The sequence below is a fragment of the Eschrichtius robustus genome, chromosome 10, assembly GCF_028021215.1.
Source record: "Eschrichtius robustus isolate mEscRob2 chromosome 10, mEscRob2.pri, whole genome shotgun sequence".
Lineage (NCBI taxonomy): Eukaryota > Metazoa > Chordata > Mammalia > Artiodactyla > Eschrichtiidae > Eschrichtius > Eschrichtius robustus.
Window position 1 is genome coordinate 294,375 of NC_090833.1, and position 27,679 is coordinate 322,053.

Here is a 27,679-nt window from a genome sequence, read left to right on the forward strand (position 1 = left end):
GGGCTGGGTGAAGAGTTCTTAGTCATGACACCAAAAGCACAGCCTTAAAAGAAAAAAACTGTGTAAGCCGGACTTCATCAAAATGAAGAACTTCTGCTTTAAGAAAAGCCATAGGGTCTTCAGTAGCGAAAGGATGAAGACCAGCTACAGAACGAGTGAAAACATCTGCAAACCAACACTTGACAACGGTCCATATCCAAAACTCTCAAAGCTCCCTAAATATTTAATTGTAAAGTGGGCAAAAGATATGAAAGACATTTCACCAAAAAGGACATACAGATGGCAAATAAGCACATGAAAAGTTGTTCAACGCCATCAGTCATTAGGGAGGTTCAAACTAAAACCACGACGAGGAATCCCAGCTACGACAGAGAAGAGGCAACACCAAACACCCCTCTCGAGGATGCAGGGACATAAAATGTAGCAGTCTGTGCAGTGCAGTTTGGCAGTTACTTATAAAACTAAATATCCAATTACCACATAACCTTGCAATTGGGCTCCTGGATATTTTACCCAGAGGAACGAAAACTTTCATCCAAACAAAAATGTGTACATGAATACCCAGAGTAGCTTTAATGGAACACCCCAAGACTGAAAACCCCCAAATGTCCCTCGACGGGCGAGCGGTTACACACGCAAAACTTGTCGACACGCAAAGGAGGGCCCTGCAGACATAGCCTGGGTGGGCTCAGGGGTGCGGAGTGAGGGAAGAAAGCCCCCGAACTCTGCCATCCCGCATTTCAGAACACCTGAAACAACACACCTCCAGAGATGGGGGACAGGGTCAGGGACGGCCGGGGTGACCACAGAGGCAGGCTCGCAGTGCTGGGTGGGCACGTAAACCCACACCGTGGTACCCTGGGGGAAACCGGCTGGAGGGGACATGGGCTCCCTCTGTACTATCTGTGCAGCTTCCTGTGAATAATTATTAAAATGTTTTAAGTTTTGGCACGTACATAAAAATACTACGAAAGGCAGAAGTCAGGCCAGGGCTGGCCGGGCCGGGGGCGTCAGGGGCCCCACGCTGCGTGGGCAGTGGGCCACGGCCCAGCTTCCAGCACCCCCCCGGCTCCACAGTCACAGCAGGCAGGCGACAGCCAGGCAACAGGGAAGCACAGAAACAAAGACGAGCACACTCCTGGCGGAAAGTCATTTCAGGGGAAAAATCACCCGAACAAGAGGTGCCAAGGCCAGACAGACCCCCACGTGAGGAGACAGGAGTTGTAACCAAGACCACGCAAGGGTTATAACTGTCCTTTGAAGGATAAGACAAAGATGTAACTAAGAACGCAGGTATTCTTAAAAAACTAATCCGAGACACTGGATATGAAAAATATAACTGTCAAACTGAAAACATCAACATGTGGAATGACCAGCAAGACTGAAGTGCTGGGGAGCAAATGAGGAAGCTGGAGAAGAGGGGAGCTCCAGGGAGGGAAGCCGTGCAGAACCTTCTAGAGCTGGAGAAACACACGGGTCAGGCCGCGGGGCCCCTGGGGAAGGGTCCGACCCATACCAGCAGCGCCAGCACAAGCAATGCCAGGCGTCTGACTGCACACCTGGACTTCATGCAGGAAGCGGGGAGCAAACCACGCCCTGTGTCTGTAGCGCATCACTCCCAGGCCCCAGCCGCCCTCCCGCCTACTCACTCCCCAGAGAGACAGGCGGGTGCTGAGTCTCCCAAGCCAGTAACTCCCCAAAGCAGACGAGGAACTCCCGGTGAGCCCAGGCACCTATGAGGAGAAGCCCAGAAAGCAGGCTGACGGGTCACCCTCGGGAACCCTGCGAGGCCCGCAGGCAACCGTGGCTGACGACCCCACCACTTCCCGGCCTCTCCCCTCCACGCACAGAAGTCCACTTGCCATCCGCACACGCAACAAAAGAGGAGACAGACAGGAGAGCGGCCCCACCCCGACAGGGACGCGTTACCAGGCCCGGGATGGACTTCGGCATGGTCTTCCGAGCCCTGTGGACCTTGACGTCGGCGCCCGGGGCCGGGGCCTTCTTGTCCTCTGTGTCCTTGCTGCCTTCCCCGGGCTTGGCTGGCATGGTGGCCGGCGGCTGGGGAAAAGCGCCAGGAGTCCTCCCTTTGCCGGCCCCGCCAGGGAGGGTCTTCGCGGCGTGACCGGGCAGGGAGGAGGCCAGGGCACCAGCCACCCGCAGCGGTGGCTCAGACAGGGGGGCCTTGCCGAGGAAGTAGCCGTTGCTCCCGACGACGGGAGTCTGAGTGAAGCCGTCGGCTCGGATGTGGTTCTGCTTCCCCACCTCAGTGTCTCTGTCCAAAATCCCATTTTCCGCTATCCGGGCCACCGGACCGGCTCCTTCCTGCGGGCTGACTCTCGTGCTTTCCTGAGTGTGCTTCACAGCGGCCGGGTGGCCGTTGGCATCGCTCTTGTCGCAGGACCCGTTGGTTTCCCCGTCTGCAGCCACATGGGCCTCCCCTCCCTGCTGCTCTGCCGAGCCTTCATCAGCAGCCATAGGTGACCCTGCGGACAGAGGAGAAGAGTCAGTGGCTGCCCCGCCTGTGACCCCAACACGAGAGCCCCCACTGCCCTGCTTACACAAAACCGTCTGAAGAAAAACCACTTTATTTCATAGACAAACATTTGAGTTCAGACGGATTAAATACAAAGTATGTCGCAGACACTGTCTCTACAGTGAGTCAGTTAAGGGGGGAATGACCCCATCCCCGGAAGGGCAGTCTGTGCCCCGCCCCTAGCGAGGTGTGGGCGGGGCGTGGTCCTTGAAACAAACACCCCGCTCCTCCAGTGAATTCTTAAAAGACTTCAAACACATTATGCAGGATTTACATATCCTCCAGGAACAAATTCACCACTGGAAAACAAAACTGGGTAGGATTCAGAGACAGGAAACAAGGCCTCGGGAGCAGCTTCCCAAAAACAGACCTAAAGAAAACAGGGCGAGTTTTCAGTCTGTCAGCCAGAAGCCTCGTTACAAACCCCTGGTCTCTGAAGCGCATCTCCTCCACAACTTGATAAACAAGAAACACACTTCCCATCAGCAGATCGACACACGTGGAGCCTCACTACAGACCCCAGTAGAAAGCTCACGGTTACAGCGCTGGGTGCAGAGGGGCTGTGGTCACGTCCAAGACCCCACCACCCCTCACCCCTGTACCCCTGTTTACAGCACGTCACCTGCCATGACTCCATCACGACTGTACTGGGCCCTGGAAGGAGAGGTCCACGTTCACTACTGTACCCTGAGCACAGAAACACGAGTGCAGTAAGTACTGTCTGAATGAATAAGCAGCTACTAATTTTTTTTTAAACCCTTGGCAAAACAGAATAGGTAAAAACCTACTCAACTTGGAGAAGGCCGCATGCCAATCTGCAGCAAAGATACACTTATTCAGAAATGTTGCATGAATTCCGTGTAAGATCAGAAACATCAGGACATCCATTAACACCACAAAGGTTCACACAAGAGTGGGGTCCCAGATGACCCCACGGGAGAGAGAAATGAGGAGCAAGGCCTGGCGACAAGGGTTGGGCTCTCCTGCACACCTGGTCCGTCGGCAAGTCAAACACGAGTGCAGCAAGGCTGCCAAATCTGAAATCAAGTACAAAAACCAAAGGCATTTTTCTACGCCGAACTTAACTTTTGAGAAAACATAAGAAAAAAAATAAGACAGTATTCACAAAAAAGCAGGAAAACTATAAAGGATATAAAACTTTAACCAAGATCATGCAAAGCCTCTGCAGAGAAAAAAAATTTTCATAGAAATATCTCACGACCTTGAATGTGATGGCAAAAATACAAAGATGCAAGTCGCCTCAAACTGACTCTTTAAGTTCCACGATACCCTAATCAAAATTCCAATCAGTGTATTGAGGAACTCCATAACCTTATTCTAAAATGTGCAGGGAAAATAAATTTTCACAAACAGCAAAGTAAATCGTGAAAAAGCACAGCGAAGGAAGGGCAAATGGGCCTCTCCCAACACACAGGAGGACGGGGATGTGGACAGTCCCGGGGCGTCGAGCACAGCCACCCGGGGGGCCAGACGCTGACAGCTGCTCAGAAAGGCAAGCTCCTAGGACAAATGCATCTCAACTTGCAAAAGAATAAAGTTGGACCCTTACCTCACACCATATACAAAAATTAACTGAAAACGCTTCCAAGATCTAACTATAAGAAGAAAACACAGGCATAAATCTTTATGATCTATGAAGCAATGGTTTCTTAGATGCTATAACAAAACCACAAGCAACCAAAGAAAAACAGATAAGTTGGACTTTATTTTGTGCTTCAAAGGATACCATCAAGAAGGTGAAAAGACAACCCACAGATTGGAAGACAGTATTTGCAAATCACACATCTGATAAGGAACTTGTACCTAAAATATATTTTTAAAAACCTCTGACAATGCATTAATAAAAATCAATAACCAATTTTTAAAACGGGCAAAGGATCTGAATTGACATTTCTCCAAAGAAGATGCACAAATGGCTAATAAGCACACGAAAAAAATGCTCAGCATCGCCAGCCAGCAAGGAAATACACATCAAAACCACGACGAGATACCACTTTGCACCCACTAGGACAGCTGTAACCACAAAGAAGGTGCCAACGAGTGTTGTCAGGAGCCACCCTCGCTGCTGGTGGGAATGGACATGGTGCAGCTGCTGCAGGAATCAGTCTGGAGGTTCCTCGAAAGGAGGGCCCAGGCCTGGGCTCAGGGGCCGTGTGCAGAGGAGACTGGCACCTGGCATCACTCATCCACAACTTGTTTTAGAAAAGGGCCCAGGAGGGCAGACAGGGTGGGAGCCCAAGGAAGGGAACATTTCAAGGAACGGGGAGGAGGACAGCGCCAGGAGGAAAACGCTGAGGCAGGTCTTCAGAGGTCCCACCACTGTGAGCAAAGGGACAGGCAGGACAGTGTGCGGGGCAGCTCCGGGAGGTAAGCGCCCCAGGGCCAGCCGGGGTGCAGCAGAGAGGGGCCGGTGGGCCGGATGAGGCACCCTGAGGTGCAGGGCGAGGGTGGAAAGCAGGGTAGGGCCACGGCCTTCCGTCCAAGCTGGGCCGTCCGGAGAAGATGCCCCAGGGAGAGAGGGGGTGAGGCTGGAAACAGCCCTGGGAAGCCAGCCAGGCAGCTGCCCAACCCCCACCCCACCCAGCTCCCTGAGCCCCAACAGCTCTACTAGAACCTGAAGCATTTTGGTCACACGCTAAGTGACACACTCACAGGTAAGACGGTCCTGCCCTGTGGCCTGGGCTGCTGGGTCCCTTCTCTCAAGCAAGGCTGCCCCGCCATCAGCCCCAAGCTGGGGGCCCATACTCTGCCTTCACCCACCGTCACCCTCGGGTGCGCACAGGGCGGTCACAAAAGCAGAGGACCCCGTGGATGTGAAAAGGTGTCAGAGCAGCATGTGGGCCCACGAGGGAGGGGCAGGGCCGCGGCAGTTCCCGTCGTGGGGGCCGCACCACAGCTCAGGGAGGACACAAAAAGCGGCTGCCGGCCTAGGGCACGAGGTGGTCCCTGCCACCAGGCCACTCGAGGCCTCGTCCTGGGAGGCTCAGGGCCACCCGCACCGAGCTCACAGGTCTACACGGAACACTGGGGCACAGGCCTCCGTCTCCCTGCAGTGCCTGGCAAGGCAGGGCCCTCGCCTCCCACTGCTGCACACACGGCAACCTCTCCAGACTGGCCTCCACCACCCACGGGCCACTGTCTGTGTGTTCTCAGAGGACGCAGGGCCGGATGGGCATCTGACAGCCCGGGTAAGCTCGCCTGACCTTGGCCCCGAGCCAGCCTCCTCCCCACCCAGCTGAGAGGCGGGTAGACATCGTCCAGGGACCAGGCTGGGGCGGTGGCGCCGGTGTGCGGCCGGGACCGGGCAGCGATCACCGTCACAAGGGGCAGGAGCGCGGTGCGGGCGGGTTTCCTCCCACATCAGTGGGGACAGTGCCAGCAGGACGACACTGAGACACGCTTCTCGTCCGCACGGCCCTGCTGTTCGCACAGGAGGCCCCGTGCAGACACGGCCCCGGGCGGACACCAGCATCTGAGGCTCCCAGGCGCCGACCTCATGGTATCCAGCCAGGACGCTGCTCTCCAAAGGGGCCTGGCTGGCACCCCCAGGCAGCCTGGGTGGGACAGTGGGGTTTACCTGTCACGGTCTGTCCCAGAGCCAGCACCTCCCAGCCCGACTCCGGGCCCGTCTCTCCAAAAGCTCCCCTAGGTACCAGCCCCTCGCCAGCCTCCCTCCACCTCCTGGCACCTCCGCGGCAGCTTCCACGCCCCAAGACCTGGTGCGGCCGCCCCCCTGCTGGCCCCACGGCACCCTGAGGACCAGGACGCACAGGGCTTCCACCCTCCCAGAGGACCACGAGCCTGGGACCCCACAGGAGGAGGCCGCACGGCAGGCCTGGCCGAGGAGGGGTGGCCAGGCAAGGGGGCCCAGGCGCCCTTACCTTCGCTCGGCAGCTCGGCTCCCAGGCCGCAGTCCTGCTTGGTCTCCCCCTTCGCCGGAACCGCCTGCTAAAGAGAAATAAACGTCAGCCGGGCTCCGCCAGCAGGACTCCTGTCCGTGGGCATCGCATCCAAACCAAAACTAAACCACCAAGGACAGGACGGACAGGGCACCGCAAGCCAGTGGAAAACGCTCTTGACACGGTCTCTTCGGGAGGAGGCCGAGCAGTCAGCCACAGTCCCGAGAAACCTCTACTTCAACTGTACTGGGGGGATAGTCTTTTAATAATAAGAACGCATGGCTTACGTAACTAAAATTGCAAATGTCTTCTCTATTATAGGAATGCTACAATTTATTTCAAAGTGCATTCTGCTGCTGACAACAATTCATCTAAGTATTTCAAATGTCCATCAACCTACAGAAAAGTTAGAGAAATGAATAAATCAAGAAAATTCAATAAAAACCTGAATCACTAAATATTTGAGTCTACCATACAGAGACGTGAATTACACGATGCCTCTTGCAATGGTTTTAAGACAAACTTCTTGCCTTCGGGAATGTGAGAGTCTGGTTAGAGAACGAACAGAAACACACAACACACCCTTAAGCGGGGTCTCTGCAGGCGTCCCATCCACACGGGGAGCAGCTGACGCAAACCCTCTAGGCATCTCGCTTAGACATCCAGAGTCTAGGGGCCTAGCTCCCATAACGCTTGCGTAACGTTCTGGAATGCTTTCTTCAAGAAACACCACAACATACGTTCGGAACACTCCTCCTGAGCCTGGCTCCCGCTGCTAATTTCACTGGGGTCAGGCGGCTCCCTGGAGCAGTGCCCGCCCCCACCCGGACCCCCACCTCCACGGCAGCCTCCTTCCTTGGCACCTCCAGAAGTCCCCACCCGCTGACTCCACCACCCCAGGCCTGCGGGCCAAGAAGGGGCACGAGCACGGCCAGCTCCCTCCGGCAAATTCCAGGCTCCACTCTCCTACCTTCCCGGGGCTCCACGTCTGGCCTGACCAGAGGTTTGAAACCCAGTGGTTTTCAAAGTGTAAGCTGAGGATCCCTGGGGCCCCTGAGAACTCCTCAGGGGACCTAAGAGGACTTGTCTTTTGAGGCACGTGTGCATGCACACACACAGGGGTAGGTCTCACTGGCACTACCCGGTCCTGGCCCCCAGACCACAGCCAATGGCACCTGGGTGGACATCCGCTCCTAGCTGGTCACTCAGGGTCCCTTGTTCTAGGAGCTGAGGAGCTCAGTCGTGTCCGTGGCCACGTGGATGAAGGCCAGCCACCGTTCCTGAGCACCTGTCATGTGCCAGGCACCTGCCAGCCCAAGGGGAGGCCTCAGTGGACAGCAGGGTCCAGGCCACAGGGCCAGCTGACAGTGGTTTTTACATCCCCAGAGGCCTGTGAACAGTAACAGACAAGATGTGACAGAGACCTCTGTGGTCAAAGCCATGTGTGGTCCTTTTCAGAAAAGTCCTCAGAGCCCTGTTCCAGTCAGGGGATAAGAAACAAACACATTAACTTCAGCGAGAGTGTGGGGTGCCGTGACGTTATAAACAGGGGTGCAAGGCTGCAGCAGTGAGGGGTAGCCAGCTGGGGGCTCTTCTCCAACCCCTCCCAATGGCCTTGTGCTCATACCATCTACGGGCCTGGATTAAACAGTCCTGCTCTGTTGGCACTGGCCAACTCCCTGCTGCCCCTTCTGCAGTTAGGAAGCTGGAATTTGGTGCCAGGCACTAAGGGAAACTCTTGAGGCCTCAGAGCCTTCCTCCCAGAAGAAGGGGAGTACTTTCTTACGGAGTCAGACCTGACACATCCCTCCTCATCAAGGAGAAACAAGCCTTCATCGTGGATGGCAAAGCCCAGCCTCTGCTCCCCTTGGCACCCCCTCCCACACCCTGATGCCAGCCTCTGGCCCCTGGACCCCGCCACCCCTCAGCAGGCCAAGCTCCACCTCCTCAGACAGCCTCACCTGGACCTCGCCTTGTGGCCCCACTGGTCCCACCACCACCAGGCACACCACCAGCCTGTCTGCCCTGCCAGCATGAGCACTCAGGGTCCAAAGGGGGGAACCTGTCCTGTCCCCAACCTGTCGGCAGTGCCGGGCGTGAGGAAGGGGCTGAGAAAGCGTGTGGCAGAGAAAAACAGGGTCTTCCTAGGGGACTGGGTGTGGCGCAAGCCTGAGGGGCACTCTGGAACAGCCCAGACGCACAGTCCACACGTGTTGCAGCCACCCTGCTCCTTGTGGGCACTGCCAGTGCCACGTCTGGAAGCCCAAAGGCCCAGAGACTGAGGCTGCGGGTGAGCTCGGCCCACGACCAGGGCAAGAAAGACGACATCTCCTGAACCCAGATGCTCTGTGAGTTGAACCTGTGTGCACCTAACAAGAGGGAACACGGTCTTCGTTGCCTTTTCCAAAGGGCCAGCAACCCACAAAATCGACATCAACCAGGAAAGGATTACAGGTGGAACACGTAGCCCAAACCACTAACAAAACCAGAACCAAACAGAACTGCTGGCAGACACTTGAAACCCCTGCCAGCTCTCCCGCAGGCAGGGGCTGTGACAATCCCGACAGTAAAAGGTGGATGGGTGACCTCAGTCTCTGCTTTGCAAGAAGAGCCTCAACTAACCCCAGAGTGAGCTTGGGATACGGGGACACAACAGGAGGAGGAAAACCTCCAGAGAAGACGCAAGCCAACGGCAGCGCGCACAGCAGAAGCTCTGAGCAGCGCGAGGGCCCCTGGGCGGCACCGGCACAGAATCTCGGCTCCCACGTGCCACCTCCACAGAGAGACTGAGGCTCCTAGCAGAGAGGACCGACTGCAGGCAGGGCGGGGGCACAAGAGGAGCTTAGAACCTCGGGTTGTGCCTGAGAACGAAGCACTCAAAGCTGGCAGGGCGCGTCCAAGAACCAGGACAGACCCGAGGGATGCCCACTCCCGAGTTTGCGACACTTGGAGCATCAAAATGAATAATGACAGAACAGGAATGGTAAACCAGTGAATTAACACCAGCATTAAATAAATGAATGGATAACAAACAAATCCAACAGGGAAAGCTCCTTATCCTAGATGCCAACAACTGAAGGCAGAGAGAGGGCTGGGAGCTGAAGCCACCATTACAACTCGTGGAGGAAGTTTCGTAATAAACGGGCTCTTACAGAATCTCAAAGTATCTCGCCGCAACACTGTCCTCAAGTACAAAGGGAAAAGCAGTGACCTTCCGTGGAGAAACCTGTAGCCTCACCCATTGGACGGTCACGGACAAAGCGGCAGGTCTCCTGATGGGACGCACCCTAACCCTAACCCTTCCTGCCACCAAGGTTTCCAGAGAGCAACGCGACGTGCCCTTGGAAAAGGAAGACCGAGAAGCTGGAGTCCCCTCAACTCCCCGTCCAGAGCGGGAAAGCGCTGTGAAGGGGCTACTGTGACAACCGCACGTGCAGCGACCAGGCACCGTGTTCTAGTGTGATTACCGTGACACCTGTACGCACTGCAGACCAGACGGTTGTGTCAACATCGGCTATCTTGATGGTTATTCAGAGAAATGTCCTTGTTTGTAGTAAATAAGAGCCTGGACTTACCTCTGTGCCGGTCAGGGGAGACAAGATGCATGTGTGTGCATGTGTGTGCACACATGTGCACATGTGAAGGACATAACAAGTGGAGTCTGGGTGAAGGGTAGATGGGAGCCACTGTACTAATCTTGCAACTTTTCTGTATGTTTGAAATTATTTCAAATTAAAGTGTTTTAAAAAGGAAAAGTTAGGAAAGTCTTCAGACTGGAAGCACGCCGTGCGGCCACGGGGCAGACAGGGTAGAACTGAAATGACAGGGCGTCTTGCAGGGAACAGAGAGGCAGCAGCAAGGACTTCCCAGAGGGGAACTGGTCCACGGCAGAGGCGCAGAAGCACAGGCTTGGAACCTGAGGACCCGGGCCCTATCCGGCTCCTCTGTCCCCTTGCACTTTGCCGAGGTCACCTGGCTTCTGCAGCTGCAAGGCAGGGACCACTTGTTCCAGGCGCTGCTGTGAGGACGACGGACCTGGCGCCTGACGTGGAGCCAGCAGACCCGCAGCCCAGGATGCGTGAGGACACAGAACACGTGTGCACCGGGGGCTCCACAAACTGCTGCGCCTGCACCCCGTGTCACCGGGGGCCCAGGACTGCGGGCGAACGCAAGGGTTCCGGCACTGGCTGTGGGACACAGGTCCGGAGAGAGCAGGAGAACCAAGACGTAAAGACAACTAGAGGCGGGGTGGGGGGACCCCCAAAGGAGCAGCAGGCTCAGGGGCCAGACGGCACAGCTGTCTCCACCTTCCATCAACTATCAACATTTGAAAAGCAGGAGAGTTCACACAAAATCTGGGTTTCCAGAACCTGGAACAGTGAGGAGCTGTGGCGACACTGGCGGGGTGCTGGACAGGCTCCGGGGGGCTCCCCACAGAGCTGGCCTCTTGACAGCAGGGACCAGCACCAAGTCAGATTCCACTCACTCCTGCATGTAGGTACTGACCCTTAGGGTCTAGACCGGAGAAAACGCCCTCCTGCCCAGGCCTGCTTCACTCATCTTAACTCATCCGCCTGCCCCCTGACCTCACTGGCAGCACCTGACTTGAGGCGTCACCTCCCAGGACCTGTCCGGGCCACATCTCTCAGTAATGATGCCATGACCTGTCCCCACCGGGTTGGGCAGTGGGGCCGGGATGTCTGATCCCAGGCCCCTGATTTCCCACCGTCCATCCAGGGCCAGGCAGGGCTGTGCCTCGTCTTTACCCTCAGCCCCACGTGGCCGGGCCTCACTGCCTCTCCCAGCCCATCACAGCTGCATCCCAACTGCCAACCGCCTACACCCTTCAACCCCCTCAAACAGTTCTCTGGGGTCCCCAAGACCCTTCCAGAGATCAAGACTGTTTTCGTAACACCAGCAGGATCCCACTCACCCGTTTCGCAGTACTGACATCTGCACAGGTGGTACAAGGGCAGTGCTGTCGGCACCTTAGCAGGAATCAAGAGGGTGGCACCAAACGACACGCTTAGTGACTGAATTCATCCTCGCTCTGGGGCCACCGCCCCACAGCAAGGACACCGGGCCCGCCGACAACACCTCTGGGCCCCGGGCCCTGACTGGTGACAACGGGTGTCTGGAGACAAGCTGGGCGGGCACAGCCCCCGGGACCCCATGGACACAGCAGGTGTCCGGAGACAAGCCGGGGCGGGCAGAGCCCCCAGGACCCCGTGAACACAGCGGCAAACCAGCTGCCTCCTGTCACAGCACCAGCCACACGTCCATCCACAAAATTAAGGTTCATGACCTTTCCCCCAAAAAAGTCTGTTTTAAGAATATTATGTAATACACTTTCAAATAATGCCAGACTGGGCCGCTATTTTGCTCTGCGTCTACCCGAGTGCATTCAGGAACCCGCTGACGTGCTCACAACACGCCAGGCCCTGGGTGAGCGTGAGACCCGGAAACAGAGCACCGCCATCTCTGCCTCACTTCTGTCTCCTACTTAAAACCCAAGCACCTCCTCGCTCGTTTCTCTAAGAGACTGCTGCTGGTGGCACAGGGTGGAAGAGGAGGGCCGGGGGAGGGGGTGGCATGGGGGAGGAGGGAGGGCAGAGGATAGGCAGGGGTGGGCAAGGAGGGGCACACCCGAGCGGCTGACACCTAGGGCAGGGGACAGTGTGCTGGAGTCTGGGATGCTATGAAGTCTCCAAACGAGGGACACATTAGCTTCTCAGATGAATGTGAAAAGCAAGTATCAAAGAAAAGGAATACTCTCTGGGTCTGAAACTTCTGTACAAGCCTCTACCTGACAAAACCTGCCCTAGGGCTCTGCTCTAATGCTTGCTGTGCCTTATTTAAGACATGGGCCCCGCCAGTGGCCAATTTCTCTTGCATAAAAAGGAAGAGCAGCACATATTCATAAAGCTCACAATAAAGAAATGTTACTACTTCCCTCAACCCTGTCTAGCCTAGCAGGTTATTCTTTCTCCCTGATCGAAGCGAAGCAAAACAAAACAATGGGTTAAAACAAAGTTTTGAGGTAATTATTCGACTTCAAATCAAGACCTTTCCATTTACGACCATCTACCTAGTTGTATGGGAGTGAAACACGTTAATGTGCATGAATAACCGGCCAGCAATTCAATTTCTTAATTAAGTCAACATGGCCGCAGAGGCACAGAACCCAAAGGCCAGTCTCTCACTCATACACAGACAACAGAATCAACACCGGTGAAGGTCCGCCAGTGGCTAACTCGTTTCCCAAAAGCCTGGTCTCTTTCCTGGAAGAACTTCCAATAAAATCATCTAAACTCTCCCCCAGGCCACGTCACTGATCAAGGTCACTGGTCAGGGCGCAGGCCTCCCCAACCTGGCTTCTCTGAAGGCACAGCCCCTGCCCCAGTGTTGGCAGCTCACCCTGGCGGCCCTGCCCATAGCCCAGAGATCCATGGCCCCCGTGGCCTGAGACCCCAACACCCCACCCTCAGGAAGACAGGAGGTGAAGGAGTGGGCCCCCCCGCTCCAGACGACCTGCCCCACTTTCCGTCCCTCCTTCAGCACGGGCCGAACCTGCTCACCCTGCTCGAGTACCACGGCCACCGCCCAAATCACGAGGGCTTCAACCGCAAGGCTGGGGCCCCATCTCCACCCCAAGACCCATGTGTCCCAAGAAGGAAGGACCTGCACCTCCTTCACCTCCTCCTTGGAAGACAGACATCCCCAGAGTCAGACCCCACCCGCAAAGGCACCAGGAACCCGGACCTGTGACCTCATCCGTAAGCATCAGGCCTTCCGTTTTTCAGATGCCACAAACTTGGGCACGACTAAGAATCCACAGCTTGCAGCGGGAACCAGCGGGGGCCATGTGTGCTCACCAGGGGTACACAAGGCACACACGCCGTGCAACTCTCGTCCACTGCACCACCGAGACACGACAATTCCAGAAAAACAGCTCCTTCCAAGGCTTTTTGTCCTCTTTATGCTCAGCACATCTGCCCGAACTCCAGAACATTTCAGGAGCAGACTTCATATCACACTCCCAAACCCAGACTGAAAAAGGGAATCCTCTCAGAGCCTGGGATTTGCAGAGATTCTGGGGCTTCTTGCAGTCAAAGAGCGTTTTACATACAAACTTCTAAATAAAATGACATTTACAGGGTGAAAGCAGCGAGGAAAGACTGAAGGGAGGTGCGGGGTCCTGAGGGGTGGGGCTATACCCAAGGACACCCCTCTCTTCACAGAATCAGGAATCTTCACAGTCCTAAACTCAACATTGCATGTGGGTTTTAGTTCCCGGACCAGGGATCTAACCCAAGCCCCCTGCAGTGGAACCAAGGAGTCTTAACCACTGGACTGCCAAGGAAGTCAGACTCAACTCTTCTTAAATATGCAAAAACAAAGCGCTCCTGCCTCGAGTGTCCACATTCCTTAAACAGAACGGAAACCATAAGAAAACCCTCAGACTCTGCACCATGTGGCCAAGGTTCTTGAGTCCATCTGTCCACTGGAGGACAGGCCGGTCCCCCTCCAGCCTTGCCCTCCATCAATGCCCTGCAGGCTCAGCCCTGCCAGCTAGCTGGTCCTAGCCCTCCTCGCGTCCTCACACTCGGTGACCTGCCGTTTTTGACAGTAAAACTGGAGCTGGGACCCGTGACGCCAGAGCTGCTCACGGTAAGAGTCCCTCCACCAGCCTATCCAGACCCTCATTCGACTTCTTCACCGCCTCTGAGAAAATCCCAGTTAGACCCAGCTGAAAGGCCCCGGGGCGGGGGTACGAAGTCTGCCCAGGAGGTGGCCAGAGTGGCCAGCAAGCGGCAGCACGCCCCTTGGGGAGTGCGACAGCCACACGCTCACTGCGAGCTGGGTCTGACCACCCCTCCCAGAAGAACAAACTCTACCCTTTGGAGCATCAGTTTTCACATCCTGTCTAAGGAGCTGATGTGGCTGGAGAAAAAAAGAAAGAAAACTTTCCAGTTTGTGAAGTTTTTGCCTTAAATGCAAATTGGCAGATTTCGATATACACAAACCCTAAGGGAAAAAACACATCCCCAGAGGTGAGGTAGAATCTGACCCCGTGCTGGATGTGTAAGGCCAACACAGGGCAGTGGGTGCAACAAGCTGCCCAAGACATGGACGTCCAGCGACATCTGAAGTTCGGATAAATGACAAGCCGTGTTTTAGCATAAGTATGTTTATCTGAACTTTAAATGTAACTGGGCATCCTGTATTCTTTTTTTTTTTTAATTTTCTTCACCACTTTAATATGCATCAGGCTCTGGTTTTCTTTTCTTTTTTAAAAAAAATATTTATTTATTTATTTGGCTGTGTCAGGTCTTAGTTGCAGCGCACGGGCTCTAGAGCAGCGGGCTTAGCTGCCCCGCGGCATGCAGGATCTTAGTTCCCCAACCAGGGATCGAACCCGTGTCCCCTGCATTGGAAGGCAGATTCTTAACCACTGAACCACCAGGGAAGTCCCGCATCTGGTATTCTTATTAGCTGAACTTGGCAACCCTACACGGAGTCTGTGAGGATCAGCAAAGGACAGAAGGACCCTAGGCTTCTGTAATTCTGAAATGGCAATGCTTACATTTCAAAAGGCAATATTCTCTGCCCTGTGAAATCTAAAAAGAAAAAGAATTATTAATCAAACAATTTCTTCATAAGAGAAGAGAACACAGAAGAAAATAAAATGCAGAGGAAAAACACCAAAGGAATTAATTATGAAGTCCTCCTCTCACACCATCTCTTATGCCTTGGCACGGGAGGCCTTCCCTAACTTGGCTCCCTTTTACCACTTGGGAGACTGTCTGCCCCATTGGGGTGCTTGTCCTGACCCATCTCTGGGGGAAGAGGTCCCACCTGGACCACAGGGAGGTCGCTTGTTACCCATACCATATGCATTTCAATAAAAACATCTCAAGGTGGTGGGAAAAAAAAAAAAAAAAAGTCTTGCTAGGGTCTTCAGGTATCCCTATGTAAAAGAAAGAACGCACCCACCACCCGTTCTACAAGGGTTAAGTCTGAGCCACTGCAGCGCTGAGGGACAGCGCACCCTGAGAGGCTCTCTGTGCTTTGGAAAAACAGGCCCCTTAGAGTAGGTATCTCAGAAGAATTTTAATGAACCCAAATTCCTGCATTTTCCCATACACAGGAAAAAAGGGCTAAAATCATTAATGGAAATACCCCTTCCCCGTGACTAGCAGTTACCTTCTACCGAGATGTGTGCTTGGCTGCACACACCCCCTGGCCCAGACCACACAGATCCTGGCCGCTCCCCCACCTCTTCAGAGCAGCCCCTCAGAGCTACTGAGACGCTGTCTCCCAGGCTACAGTCCTCGGTAAGATCCGGAATAAAACTCAGCTCACGGCTCCTACGTTGCGTATTTTTCCTGTTTCAGTCAACGCTCCTCAAGTTAACTTCCAATCACACAGCCCTCAGTGTGGTTGTGGCCGCTCAGACACCAGAGTCCCACCACCCCGCAGCTGCCCCGCCAAGAACCCGCCCTGCCTCGCCTTGCTCTGGACCCTGCCTGCTCCCCACGTGCGTGCGGGACAACAGGGCACCCTTCCGCACAGGGCAGCGGCCAGGACCTGTGCCAGCGACACAGACCGGTCTCAGATCCCACACAGCACGTCTGTGCAGCAAAGACCCCCCAACTCCATGGAAGGCGAGAAGCAGCTGAAGTACACTCAGGCAACCAATTCTGGCTGCGCGACATTACAGAGAGCATTTCCCAAGAAAAAGCGTACAGTCATTTGCTTTTTAACAAAAAAGTGGGGGAGGGGGAAATACCCAGCTGCAAAGACCAGAGAAGTCATATTCTAAAGTCATCTTTAGGTGACACTGGCAGGTGGCTACGTTCATTGCAGTGACGTCACAGGACAGGAGACAGCGACCGCGTGTCTATCACGGGGACGCAGACGTCCATCTGCTAAGTCCCACTCGGATTTTCTTAGCGAGTAAAACAAATACCTTGTACCAGTTCTCACAGCAGCACCACTTATTTGGTGTCCCTCCCGCTAAGTGTAGCCACAGAACAAGCACGTAAGAAGCACCTGCCGCTCCAACAGCACTATCTGTAGGCGACGTCAGGGTAGCCTGCATCCCCCTCCTCAAGGCCCAGGGCCCCCATCCGCCCCCACTGGCCATCACTGGATGTGAGAAGAATGAGCACCAAGTGCAACCTGTCGTGATGCAGTTAGCCTCAGTTTACAACATCTGCTTCTACATGCTTTTTAAAAAGACAGTTTTTGTTACACACACACAGTTGGCCCCCTGTGTCGAGGGTTCCACCCCCGCAGACTCAAAGAACTGCAGATCAAGTATATTCGGGAAAAAACTCCAGAAAGTGCCAAAGAGCAAAACTTGAATTTGCCAGTTTGCAAGGCACCGGCAACTACTTACATAACATTTACATTGTACTCAGAACTGTTTACACAGCATTTACGTTGCATTCGGTATTATAAAGTAATAATCAGAAGGTGATTTAAAGGATACAGAAGATGTGCTTAGATGACATGCAAACAACAGCACTGTCATTTCACACACGAGACCTGAGCATCCACGATTCTGGTATCTGCAGGGGGTCCTGGAAACAATCCCCGACAGATACCAAGGGACAACCGTACAGCACAGATCATTAAGGTTAGGATTCTATGAGGAATCTCCACTAACTCTCCAGGAAAATTACAAGGAATCCTTTGTACTTAACTGTCAGACCCATGAGCCTCCTCATTGGCACCTGCACCTGCTCACCTGAGAGGCGAGGGGCCTTCCCACCCAGGTGACAGCCTTGGGCAGACCCAGACCCTCACTCCCCGCACAAGAGGGTCCCACGGCTCTGCCTCCCAGGTGCCCACCCATCGATTTCTACCACACTGCTGACTTTTTTCTTTTTTGTTAAATAAATGACGGATGGTGGGAGAATGATCATAGAAACTCTGACATTACCCCTTAGAAGATTCCTAAAATTCAAAGGTAAGTAAGGGCTAGATATATTTTGGATAATGTGTATTAAAAGGACAAGCCTATAGACAAATTATAGATTTCAATAACTTTCTCAATTTGGATGTTGAAGACAGGGACTTCCCTGGTGGTCCAGTGGTTACGACTCCACGCTCCCAGTGCAGGGGGCCCGGGTTCAATCCCTGGTCAGGGAACTAGATCCCGCGTGCCGCAAGGAAGATCCCCTGTGCTGCAACTAGACCCGGCGCAGCCAAATAAATAAATAAATATTAAAAAAAAGAAAAGAAAAAGACGATGTGGTCACGTCCACAAACCAGTAACAACCACCATGACAACGACCATCACCAGGGAGCTCGGTTTCTACCTCCCTTTGCGTCTGCTGCCCTGCCCGGGAGCGGAGAGTAAGACCCCCACCGGCTCAGCGGGGAGGGGTAAGGCCTCTGAGGGGAGGGAGCACAGGGCCCCGGCCTCTCCAGGCTCCCACAGCGGGACTGCTCGAAGACCCAACCACGAGCTACCTTGGAAGTGAGCATCTTCCCACACACTCTCCCTACACAGAAGTGCTAACCTCCACAATAAGGTTATAGTCACAAAAGTACCAGAAAGTTAAAACTGCCTCCAAATACTTCATCTTCAAAATGGTGTGCTGGGGACCCTGGACCACCCCCAGGGCCAGGCCAACCCCGAGGGTGAGGCAGGAGAGCCAGCTCCAGAAAAACACAAAAGCTGACACAGCGGCTTGCAGACCTTGCACTCGCTGTGGGGCCAGCTCTGCGGTCGGGCCTCAGGCCTGAAAGCTGCAGGACTGGAGCCCCCGCCTCCAGCCAGAGGTGACCGTTTCCTCGGCCTCCGCAGGCCCAGGCCACTTGGCATCCACGCATGTCACATCACCCTTGCATTTGCACAGAACTCCTGTCTCAAGGACAAAGGTTGAGAAGGTTCATCTTTAAGTGCTACACGCACATTTTAAGTTTAAAAGCAGCGAAAGCCATTTCGGAAAGAATTTGAGATGAACTCGACTAGAACCATGTAAAACAGCTCCATGTGCTGGGGAGGCGGGAAAGGATGCAGTCAGTGCCCCCAGGGAACTGCTGCCCTCCCAACTTGGCCACCAGCATTTCTATCCTGGCTCCAGCGGGCCGTGCGGCGCCGTGTGCTGGATTGGGGGAGGGGGTGTCAGCTTTCAGGGCTTATCTACCTGAGCTATAAAGAGACCCAACAACAGCACGATATTAAGAGAAAGGAGGAGAAACCCTCTCGACACTCATCATCGTGGCAGGCGTGGCTCGCTCAGCTCATCTGATGACTACTGAAAGGAAAGCCCCTCCTCCACGCTGGCCACCAGGCTTGCCTCGGCCTGCGCCCTGGAGACCACTGCACAGCACCCAGCATGGGGAACACAAAGGGGACCTTCTCTCCCACGAGGAGGGAGGTTTTGGTTCTAGCCAAAACAGGAGATGCCAAACCCGACCTGCCATTTGCCCCTCTCTGCCCAAGGCCTGGACCAGCGGTGGCATCCCCTCCCTGAGAACCACAGGGATGCCAACGCCGGGCTGTAAGCACCAAACAGGTTCTCAAAGATGGGACGCATCTGCAGTCCAAGAAACTTCTGAGATGTAGAGCGCAACCCGCCCACCCCCTAATTTTAAACTATTTTCCACATACCAATTTCACTAGCTAATTATCAAAAGGGGTGGGGAGAAAAAGAATGAATCCTTTCAATATCTCACAGATTTCCTTGTCCCTCTTTTGTCTTTTTGTTTTTCCCCTTGGCAGAAAAAGGAGAGTTAGTTCCTAAATCTGGAAAACACAATTAACATCCAAAGTGGCCCCATACATTACGTTTATGGGATTTTGAAATATCAGAACAGACTCCCTTTCCATCTGTTACTTAACCCTTAACTGGCCTCTCTGCAAAGAAGAAAACCAAAGGCGCTACCTCCTCGCTGTTCCCTTGACCTAGAACTCTCTCAGCTACGATATTCTTCCAAAGATGGCCAGACCGACATGTCTCCCATCCTCCATGCCCTGCTACTGGATGGTGCTCACATTTCCCCCCAAAAGGTGGGCTCTGTGTGCCCTGGCCGCTCACTGGGCCTGGACCCTGAGATGCGGCTGAAGTGATTTCCCCCCTGATATCTAAAGTCAGGTCACGCAGTAGCCCGGACCACAGGAGAAGCCGAGTGCCAATGTGCGTGTGAGTGAAGAGCCTTCAGATGCACCCACCCCCAGTGCTGAGTCTTCCAGCTGAGACCCCAGACTCTTGGGCCAGAAAAGAGCCATCCTCTAAGCTCCACTGGAATCGCTGGCCCCCGAGAGGGACAAGGATCGCCGCTGTCTTGGGCACGGAGTTCCAGGGCACCGTGCCCGGCAGCAGCAGGCAACTCAGGTGGCGCGCTCCTCCTTCCGCTCTCCCCGCCACCGGGACGCCCCCCGCTGGGGTCAGGGCAAGCCCAGCCTGGGCCCCACAGCCGAGGTCTCCCCACAGGACCCCGATCTACGGGGAAGACGTGGCAAACCAAGAGATGCGCCAGGTGCTGTGGAAGCCCCCCCGCCCCCCAGAGAGCACAGGCCTCGCCACTCGGCACCCCACGCCCCAAGCTTCTATGGATTGAACCCCGCTAACTGGACCTGACTGTGGAGGAAAATGAGAACGAGCCACAAGCTCCCGAGGTGGCCGGCAAGCGCTGGGCTGGAGCGGGCCTCTGTCCCAAAGGCACAAACCAGGGAGTGGGGCACACAGCACTCACCCTCAGTATAACTTCCCTCGCAGCGGACAGTCACACCACAAACACGCTGATTTCCTAGTTCACACGGCAGTCTCTAATGAATTTGGATAGTCCCGTTGCCACAATGTGGTTTGCTGACAAAATCAGGTTTTCGGACCCTTCCCTGGGGAGCACCACGCTGCCGCTCCCACTGTACATGACAGCGCCCCGGGGCCACGTGGCCGGGTGGCGGGCCTGGGTGCCCACAGGCACAGAGCCCAGCAGGATGCGGTGGAGATTCAGGACCCTCCCCCAGGGCTTAAGGCTGGCCAGCTCCCAGCTCCTGTACTCCACGGAGCCCGGACTACATCAAGGTGAAACCCTTGGACGCCGTGAGAAGTCAGAACGCCTGGCTGGCAGAGGGCACAGTCAGCTGCGTGCCTCGCTCAGGCCCCGCTTGCACCACAAGGACTCAGCACACTGAGCGCCACCCTAAAAACCAGGGTCAGTCAGTCCACTCCCAACTCCAGATCCTTACTGACTCAGTTTCAACCAAAGTTTCGGCAACATAAAACTATCACAGGGGAAATCACTCAGTATCACGTCATCTATCACACTTAGGTTATCAACATAAAAAGCAAAGTGGGCAGCATGCCTCATCAATACACTGGCCCTAAAAAAATCATTAACAGAATTCCAGAAAGTGGGACATTCTGCAAGACCACTGACATAGTTTCCTCACCAAGCCGATAGTGGAAAGCTATACAGCCAAGGAAGAGATGGCTGCGGCTCTCGGACTTAAACAAAACAACCATGCAAAGTGCAGGCTATGCTGGGCCCTGATTTGAACTAATCAACTGTAAAGTGACATTCTGACATAACTGGAAGGAAATCTTAAAGTGGCTGGATGATACTGAATTACTGTAGATTTTGTTAGGTATGAAAATGACATGTAGTTATGTTAAAAATGTCTATATTTTAAAAAAAAAATACACAGTCAGAGTGTAGAGGTGGAAGTTTCATGACACCTATGACGCACTTTGAGAGACCAATCAGCGCACAGGCCCAAGCTGTCTACTTTTGTATGTGATGGAAACAAATTCTTCAGAAAATTCCAGTGGAAAACTACATCTAAGATACAGAAGATACCTGTATCGAAAGAGAACAGTACACGCCCCACCCCTTCGCGGGTGCCAGCGCCAGGCACCAGCGAACCTGAGCCCTGCCACCTGCCATGTCATCGCGTGATCCCGTCCCAGCTCCTCCTTTCTCCACCCGTGTGGTCAGGTCACATAAACCTCCCGCTGCCTCGCTGCTTTCTCACCTGAGGACAGTGCAGAATGCTTGAAGCCACTGGTGACACATCAGTGCCCAACAGACATCAGCTAGTCTTACTGTTCAATACACGTACTAAGTGTATCACGAAGACACCTGTACCATCTGCCACACGCCAAACTCCTTCTTGACAGTCACCCCCAAATCCAAACGTCCAAAGGCAAGTCCAGCCTGGAGCCTGGCCCCTGAGCCTCAGCCAGCCCACGCACTCCATCTCCCCACATGAACAGCCACCACCAGACCTCCGCCACTGACCTCTTCCTCCAACCTCCCTTCAACCTCTGCCGGCCCCATTCTCGAAGGCACGGACAGCCTGAAGGAGGGCAGAGCCGCAGCCTGGCCCTACTCCACCCCGCCAAGCCCACCCAACTCTCAAACTTCAGACTGTTCTGGAGCCTACACATCCCACGACCCCTTTTGAAAGCCACCCTGGCCCTGTCCGCACACATCCGTTCCCTCTGAGGCCAGCTCCTCCCCAAGTGCCCACAGCCTCACGTGTGGGGCCTGAGAGCATCACTAGCCGTTTCTTTTTCTTTTTTTTTTTTTTTTTTACTTATGGCTGCACTGGGTCTTCATTGCTGCGTGCGGGCTTCTCTAGTTGTGGCGAGTGGGGGCTAATCTTCGGTGCAGTGCGCAGGGGCTTCTCATTGCGGTGGCTTCTCTTGTTGCGGACCATGGGCTCTAGGCACACGGGCTTCAGTAGTTGTGGCACGCGGGCTCAGTAGTTGTGGCTCCCGGGCTTAGTTGCTCCGCGGCATGTGGGATCTTCCCGGACCAGGGCTCAAACCCGTGTCCCCTGCATTGGCAGGCGGATTCTTAACCACTGCGCCACCAGGGAAGCCCACTAGCCGTTTCTAACACACACGGAGACTGTACAGTCCAGGCGAACGTACAAGGTCATCTGATTCTTTCCCAGACGCAACAGACACATCTAAAATAATGTTTTCTCATTTTTTATTGTTGTAAGAACTGCTTTCTAAAGTAAAAAAATTTTTAAGTTGATTAGAAAAAAAACATATAGTGATGAAAGGCCATTAGAAATATCCAAAGGTAACATAGGAGAAGTACACTTCACAAATGCCAATAGAGGGCCCTCCCCTGACGATATTTTGGCACCTTGAGCGAGATCGGCCTGGTGTTTTTTACAGTTCTCATTTCATGCCATTTCCAAATTCTCCCAGTGTCCAGTCAAGCTTCTCATTAGTTCTGCCTATTTTGCACAACAGAATCACCAATTTCCTGTGAAATTTTAGTGAACTGTGCTTCATTTATATTTCAGGGAAAGAAACAATTTTAAGAGCTCCCACACTGAAGGAGTCAGGACACAAACACCCGGAGTCCGGGAGGCAGAGGGACATGGTCCTAACTGGAGAGGGCAGGGCGGCTGGTGGTGCCACAACCGCTATTCCCACGAAGGGAGCCATGGGCACCCGCCTGGGGGCTTTCATGAAGAAGAGGGGCCAGAACACATGTTGGTGAGCACGTGGAGAAACTGAAACCCTCACACGGCTGGCCGGATGCAAAATGATGCAGCTATTGTGGAAAAGAGTTGGTGTCACCCCCAAACTCTAAACACAGAATTCCCAGATGGCCTGACAATTCCACTCCTGGTACACACCCAAGGAATGCCTGAGACTCCTGTCCAAATATGCTCAGAGCAGCACTATTCAAAATGGTCAAAAGATGGAAAAAACTAAGGTGTGCGTCAACAGATGAACACAAAATATCATTCAGCCAGAAAAAAGAATGAAGTTCTGACAAATGCTACAACAAGGGTGAACCTTGAAAACATGGTGCTAAGTGAAGTAAGCCAGACACAAAATGACAAAATATTATATAGTTCTACTGATACAGAACATCTAGTTTAGGTAAATTTATAAAGATAGAAAAGGAAAAAGGGAAATTTTTGCTTAATGGGTACAGAGTTTCTTCTTGGGGTGATGAAAATATTTTAGAAACAGTGATGATGGTTGCACAACATTGTGAATGTACTTAATGCCACCAAAAAGCACACTTAAAATGGTTAAAATGATAAAATTTATGTTTAAGTATGTTTTACCATTAAAAAAGAGAGAAAAAAAGATTGAGGTGGCAAACCTACCCTTATAGATGCAATCATGAACTTCTTTAAAAAAACCAATCCAATTACTAGAAAAGACCCCTTTAAAGAAGAGACGTAATGTATTTACAAGAACAAAAATCAGAAAATACTACTTTGTGTAGTAAAAAAAGAAAAAATAGGATGTAGCCTAACAGTGCTAAATGCATACCCTCATACAAATATATGTTGAGACATATATTATTACCTTCCTGATGCTGATGGTAGAGGAATATCTGTAGGAAACATACACCACCACATCTAGGAACCACGGGGCATCTACGAAGCAACTTTATCTCAAACGGCTCATGAAAAGAATCTCTTGTATTGTACTTCCAACTTTTCTATTACGTGTGAAAGTATTTGACAAGAAAAAGAAAAACAGCTTTACAGTCCAAAAAAAAAGGAAACAGATACAGAACAATACTGTATTGTGGGTGGGTTCAAACACCTCTCTGTAAAACACAGGGAAAGATCTGGAAGGACCCACATCCAACTCATCACGACAGAAGATGTGGGCTGGAGTGTGAGGGGCAAACGAGTGATCGTGCCTGAACAGGATTTGATTTTCAAAAGAAAAATTCATATATCATTGTATAATTTTATTCTTTAAGTAAAGGAAATTAATTGGGAAAAATTAAAAAGTGAAAACTACCCATAAGCCAACAACTTTAACACTGGTGTATAATAACCTCTCAAACATTTTTCGGTGCACATATGCTCATAAAGCTATAACTGACACAGATTATATAAATGGAATTCTACAAATACTGTTAGAGAACCACTTCTCCCTTAACCAATGTGAACAAAAGAATCTACCGCATTGTCACTGGGGGGATGCACAGGGTTGGTGAGAGACCACCCACGTACGACCCACTGAGGGACTCGCAAGGGATTTGCAATAGCACCATCTCCACGTAATACACTCCTCTGTATGTAGCTTTTTGTAAACTCCTCTAAGAAAGAGCCATAAAAATAAAGGACAGAGGGACTTCCCTGGTGGCGCAGTGCTTGAGAATCTGCCTGCCAACGCAGGGAACACGGATTTGAGCCCTGGTCGAGGAAGATCCCACATGCCACGCAGCAACTAAGCCTGTGCGTCACAACTACTGAGCCTGCACTCTAGAGCCCGCGAGCCACAACTACTGAGCCCACGTGCCACAACTATCAAAGCCCATGCGCCTAGAGCCCGTGCTCCGCAACGAAGAGTAGCCCCCACTCACTGCAACCCGCGCCCAGCAACGAAAACCGAACGCAACCCAAAAAATAAATATTACAACAACAACAACAAAAAGATAAAGGACAGAGCTGGAGATTAAAGGTCTTCATTCCCTTAACACAAATGATGTGCCCTGTGTCTCAGCAAGGGTCCTAAACAGACAGGTTTTCTCCTTCTAAGACTGAAACGCTTTAAAAAGATTTTTGAAGAATAACCCCAGATCCTTTTCATGTTAATCTGTGTAAGAGAAAGGAAGCTCTCCCTGACCCAGGCCCCCGTTACCTGGGGCAGGACCCCCAGGATAAGCAAGCTCGGGAGGCCAAGCTGCAATGCTCAGCCTTTGGGGACCATGTGTCCTACACACCGGGGGACAGGCCCACAGACTGAGGCCACACACCTAGGAGCTAACGCACAACTAACTTCACACGGTCACTGCATGTTACCAGTCCTTAGACTAAATAATTAAATAGCTACTACTGAGTTGATTCTTACTATCACAAGGTTAGTGAAAAAACCAAAAAACGAAAAACATGAACGCACATGAACCTTCACTGTTGCTCGAGGTGATGGCGCCAGCACAACACAACTCTCCTCCATACAGACAACATCTGATTTCTGAAGTCCGAACTCCGGCCAAGGAGATCACATTACCAAAAAGACATCCATGTGACACGCCTTCAGCCACAGCATCGCTCCTCCTCCTGAGGACAGCGGCACCTGCCACAACCCGAGTCCTGGAGCTCCTCGGAGGGGCTGCAAAGAACACGGACAGCAGTTCTTTCTACAGAGACGGCCCCTCATCTAGAAACACCCCATTCAAACTGATGGAACAGGGTCCATATCCCAGCTTGTAACCCACAGTAACAGCTTGACTGCTCTGATTTTAAAAGTCTCCTCGGGCTTCCCTGGTGGTCCAGTGGTTAAGAATCTGCCTGCTAATGCAGGGGACACGGGTTCGATCCCTGGTCTGGGAAGATCCCACATGCCATGGGGCAACTAAGCCCGTGTGCCACAACTACTGAGCCCGTGAGATGCAACTACTGAGCCCACGTGCTACAACTACTGAAGCCTGCATGCCTAGAGCCCTGCTCGGCAACAAGAGAAGCCACCACAATGAGAAGCCCGCGCACCACAATGAAGAGTAGCCCCCACTCGCCACAACTAGAGAAAGTCCACACGCAGCAACGAAGACCCAGCGCAGCCAAAAATAAATTAGTTAATTAATTAAAAATAAAAAATAAAGTCTACTCAACGAGAAGCCTGCCAAACGACAAGCTCCCTAATCCACAAAAAGTAAACCTATGTGACACAAACATGATTTTGGCTTTTATGCTTATTCATGTAACTGTATCATCGAGTTTCTGTGGAGAACTGGAAAATGAACAAAAACGGCATAAGAAGCACCAAGAATCCACACAGTGGTGAGGTAGGGGCACGTGCAGTGTGAGGGGGCCCTGCTGCCCTGAGCTGCCCAGAAACCACCCCTCTCTTGAGCCCGGGGGCCTGAGGGTCTGCATGGGCGCCTCGGCCTCCAGGCGTCCCCCCAGGGTGGCTCCAGGCCGAGGGAAGGAGGCCAGGCCAGGGGAGGTCCTAACCCCTAAGCTCCTGGCAAGCAGCGGCCGGGCCCAGGACACAGTGGAAGCAGCGATGGGGACCATGGCCACCAGATGGAACTGGATAGACGCAAGAAGACTAAAAGTAGGCTACTCAACAGAGAATACCATGACGGCTGGGACATCCTAAACTTTCTACCAAAAACAATAATAAACCATTATTTCCTCACACAACACAAAAAGGTTAATATTAAGGAAAAAAAGTTCACTTGAAATTTTTAACTGTTTAAGATTTTTAATATTATATAGTTAATAAATCCCAAACCCGTGACTCCTTTAAAGAAAAATGTCTTTTACGTCTCGACAGCTTTCTACAGCATAGAAACTAATGTCAACTCAACCCTGGGGTCATTCTTCAGTCCCAGACGTGGAATGTGAACTTTCTGGGGGCTGAATGGCATTGCGTCTCACTATCCACACGCCCCCTGCGGGCACAGAGAGGTGCCAAGGTCAGACGTGGTCGGTCAAAACCGCATAGGGGAGAGCAGGGTGAGGGCCCCCCACATGGAGGTCACCCTCGCCCCGAGGATGAGACTGAGGACAGGAGGGGCACGGTGGACACTGAGGCTCCAGGGAATGAGGGCCAAGAAAGGACCAGAACAAACCAACACCTGGAAGAGGAGGGAAGTGAGGAAACAACAGGGTAGAGGCTGGTCCTGAGTTTCTGGAGAGAAAGCTGACCTTTCCTACTACCACAGATAACGAAGGAATTTAAGTAGGAGCAGTTCTGTACCGATTTTATATCCATAATACATTAAATCAAATTACAGTTCCTCAGGAAGACCTACTATTTGTAGGACAAAAGAATTTGCAGGATGTGCAATGCACATACTACAAAATTTTAGCAAAATCCTGCAGCTTCAGGCTGAACACAGTTCTCAGGATTCCAATCTGATTCCTGCACAATGAGGTGCTGATTATACATATGCAGCAAAAACAACGAAAACGTGGCATGTTTCTGACTGAAAAGACACGGTTTCACGTGTCCCTCACACTGGCAGCACCTGCCTCCCATCACCTGCCTCGGCTGCTCAGAAAACCTGTGAAGGATAATCTCACGATGGCAAAACTCAGAGTTACGAACACCGGTGCCTCACAGAGAAGAGGAACAACTCAATCTCTACCTTTCCCAATGGCCTCCTCCTTCAGTCCGTCTACTTGTGCTACTGGTGATCAGCCTGATGTTTTTAATAGTCTAAGCAACAAAACCCCACGAGTTAGACCATTAAACATCCAGGAGGATACATGATAATTACATTGATCAGTCATGACATGATTCTGTGA

At 52.8% G+C, this 27,679-nt stretch overlaps 1 protein-coding gene across 5 annotated transcripts in view; it reads right to left on the reverse strand.

Moving 5' to 3' along the window:
• The window catches only part of EHMT1 (euchromatic histone lysine methyltransferase 1), a 153,142-nt gene that overhangs the window by 69,081 nt on the left and 56,382 nt on the right, over window positions 1-27,679 (reverse strand). For 4 of the 5 annotated variants that reach the window (XM_068552302.1, XM_068552307.1, XM_068552305.1 and 1 more), the window contains exons 2-3: window positions 6,439-6,505; window positions 1,930-2,486 (exon numbers count right to left, since the gene is read on the reverse strand). In XM_068552302.1, coding sequence (XP_068408403.1) covers window positions 1,930-2,486; window positions 6,439-6,505 — 624 coding nt within the window. The remainder of the gene's footprint in view (window positions 1-1,929; window positions 2,487-6,438; window positions 6,506-27,679) is intronic. The other variant, XM_068552306.1, reaches the window with a different exon arrangement.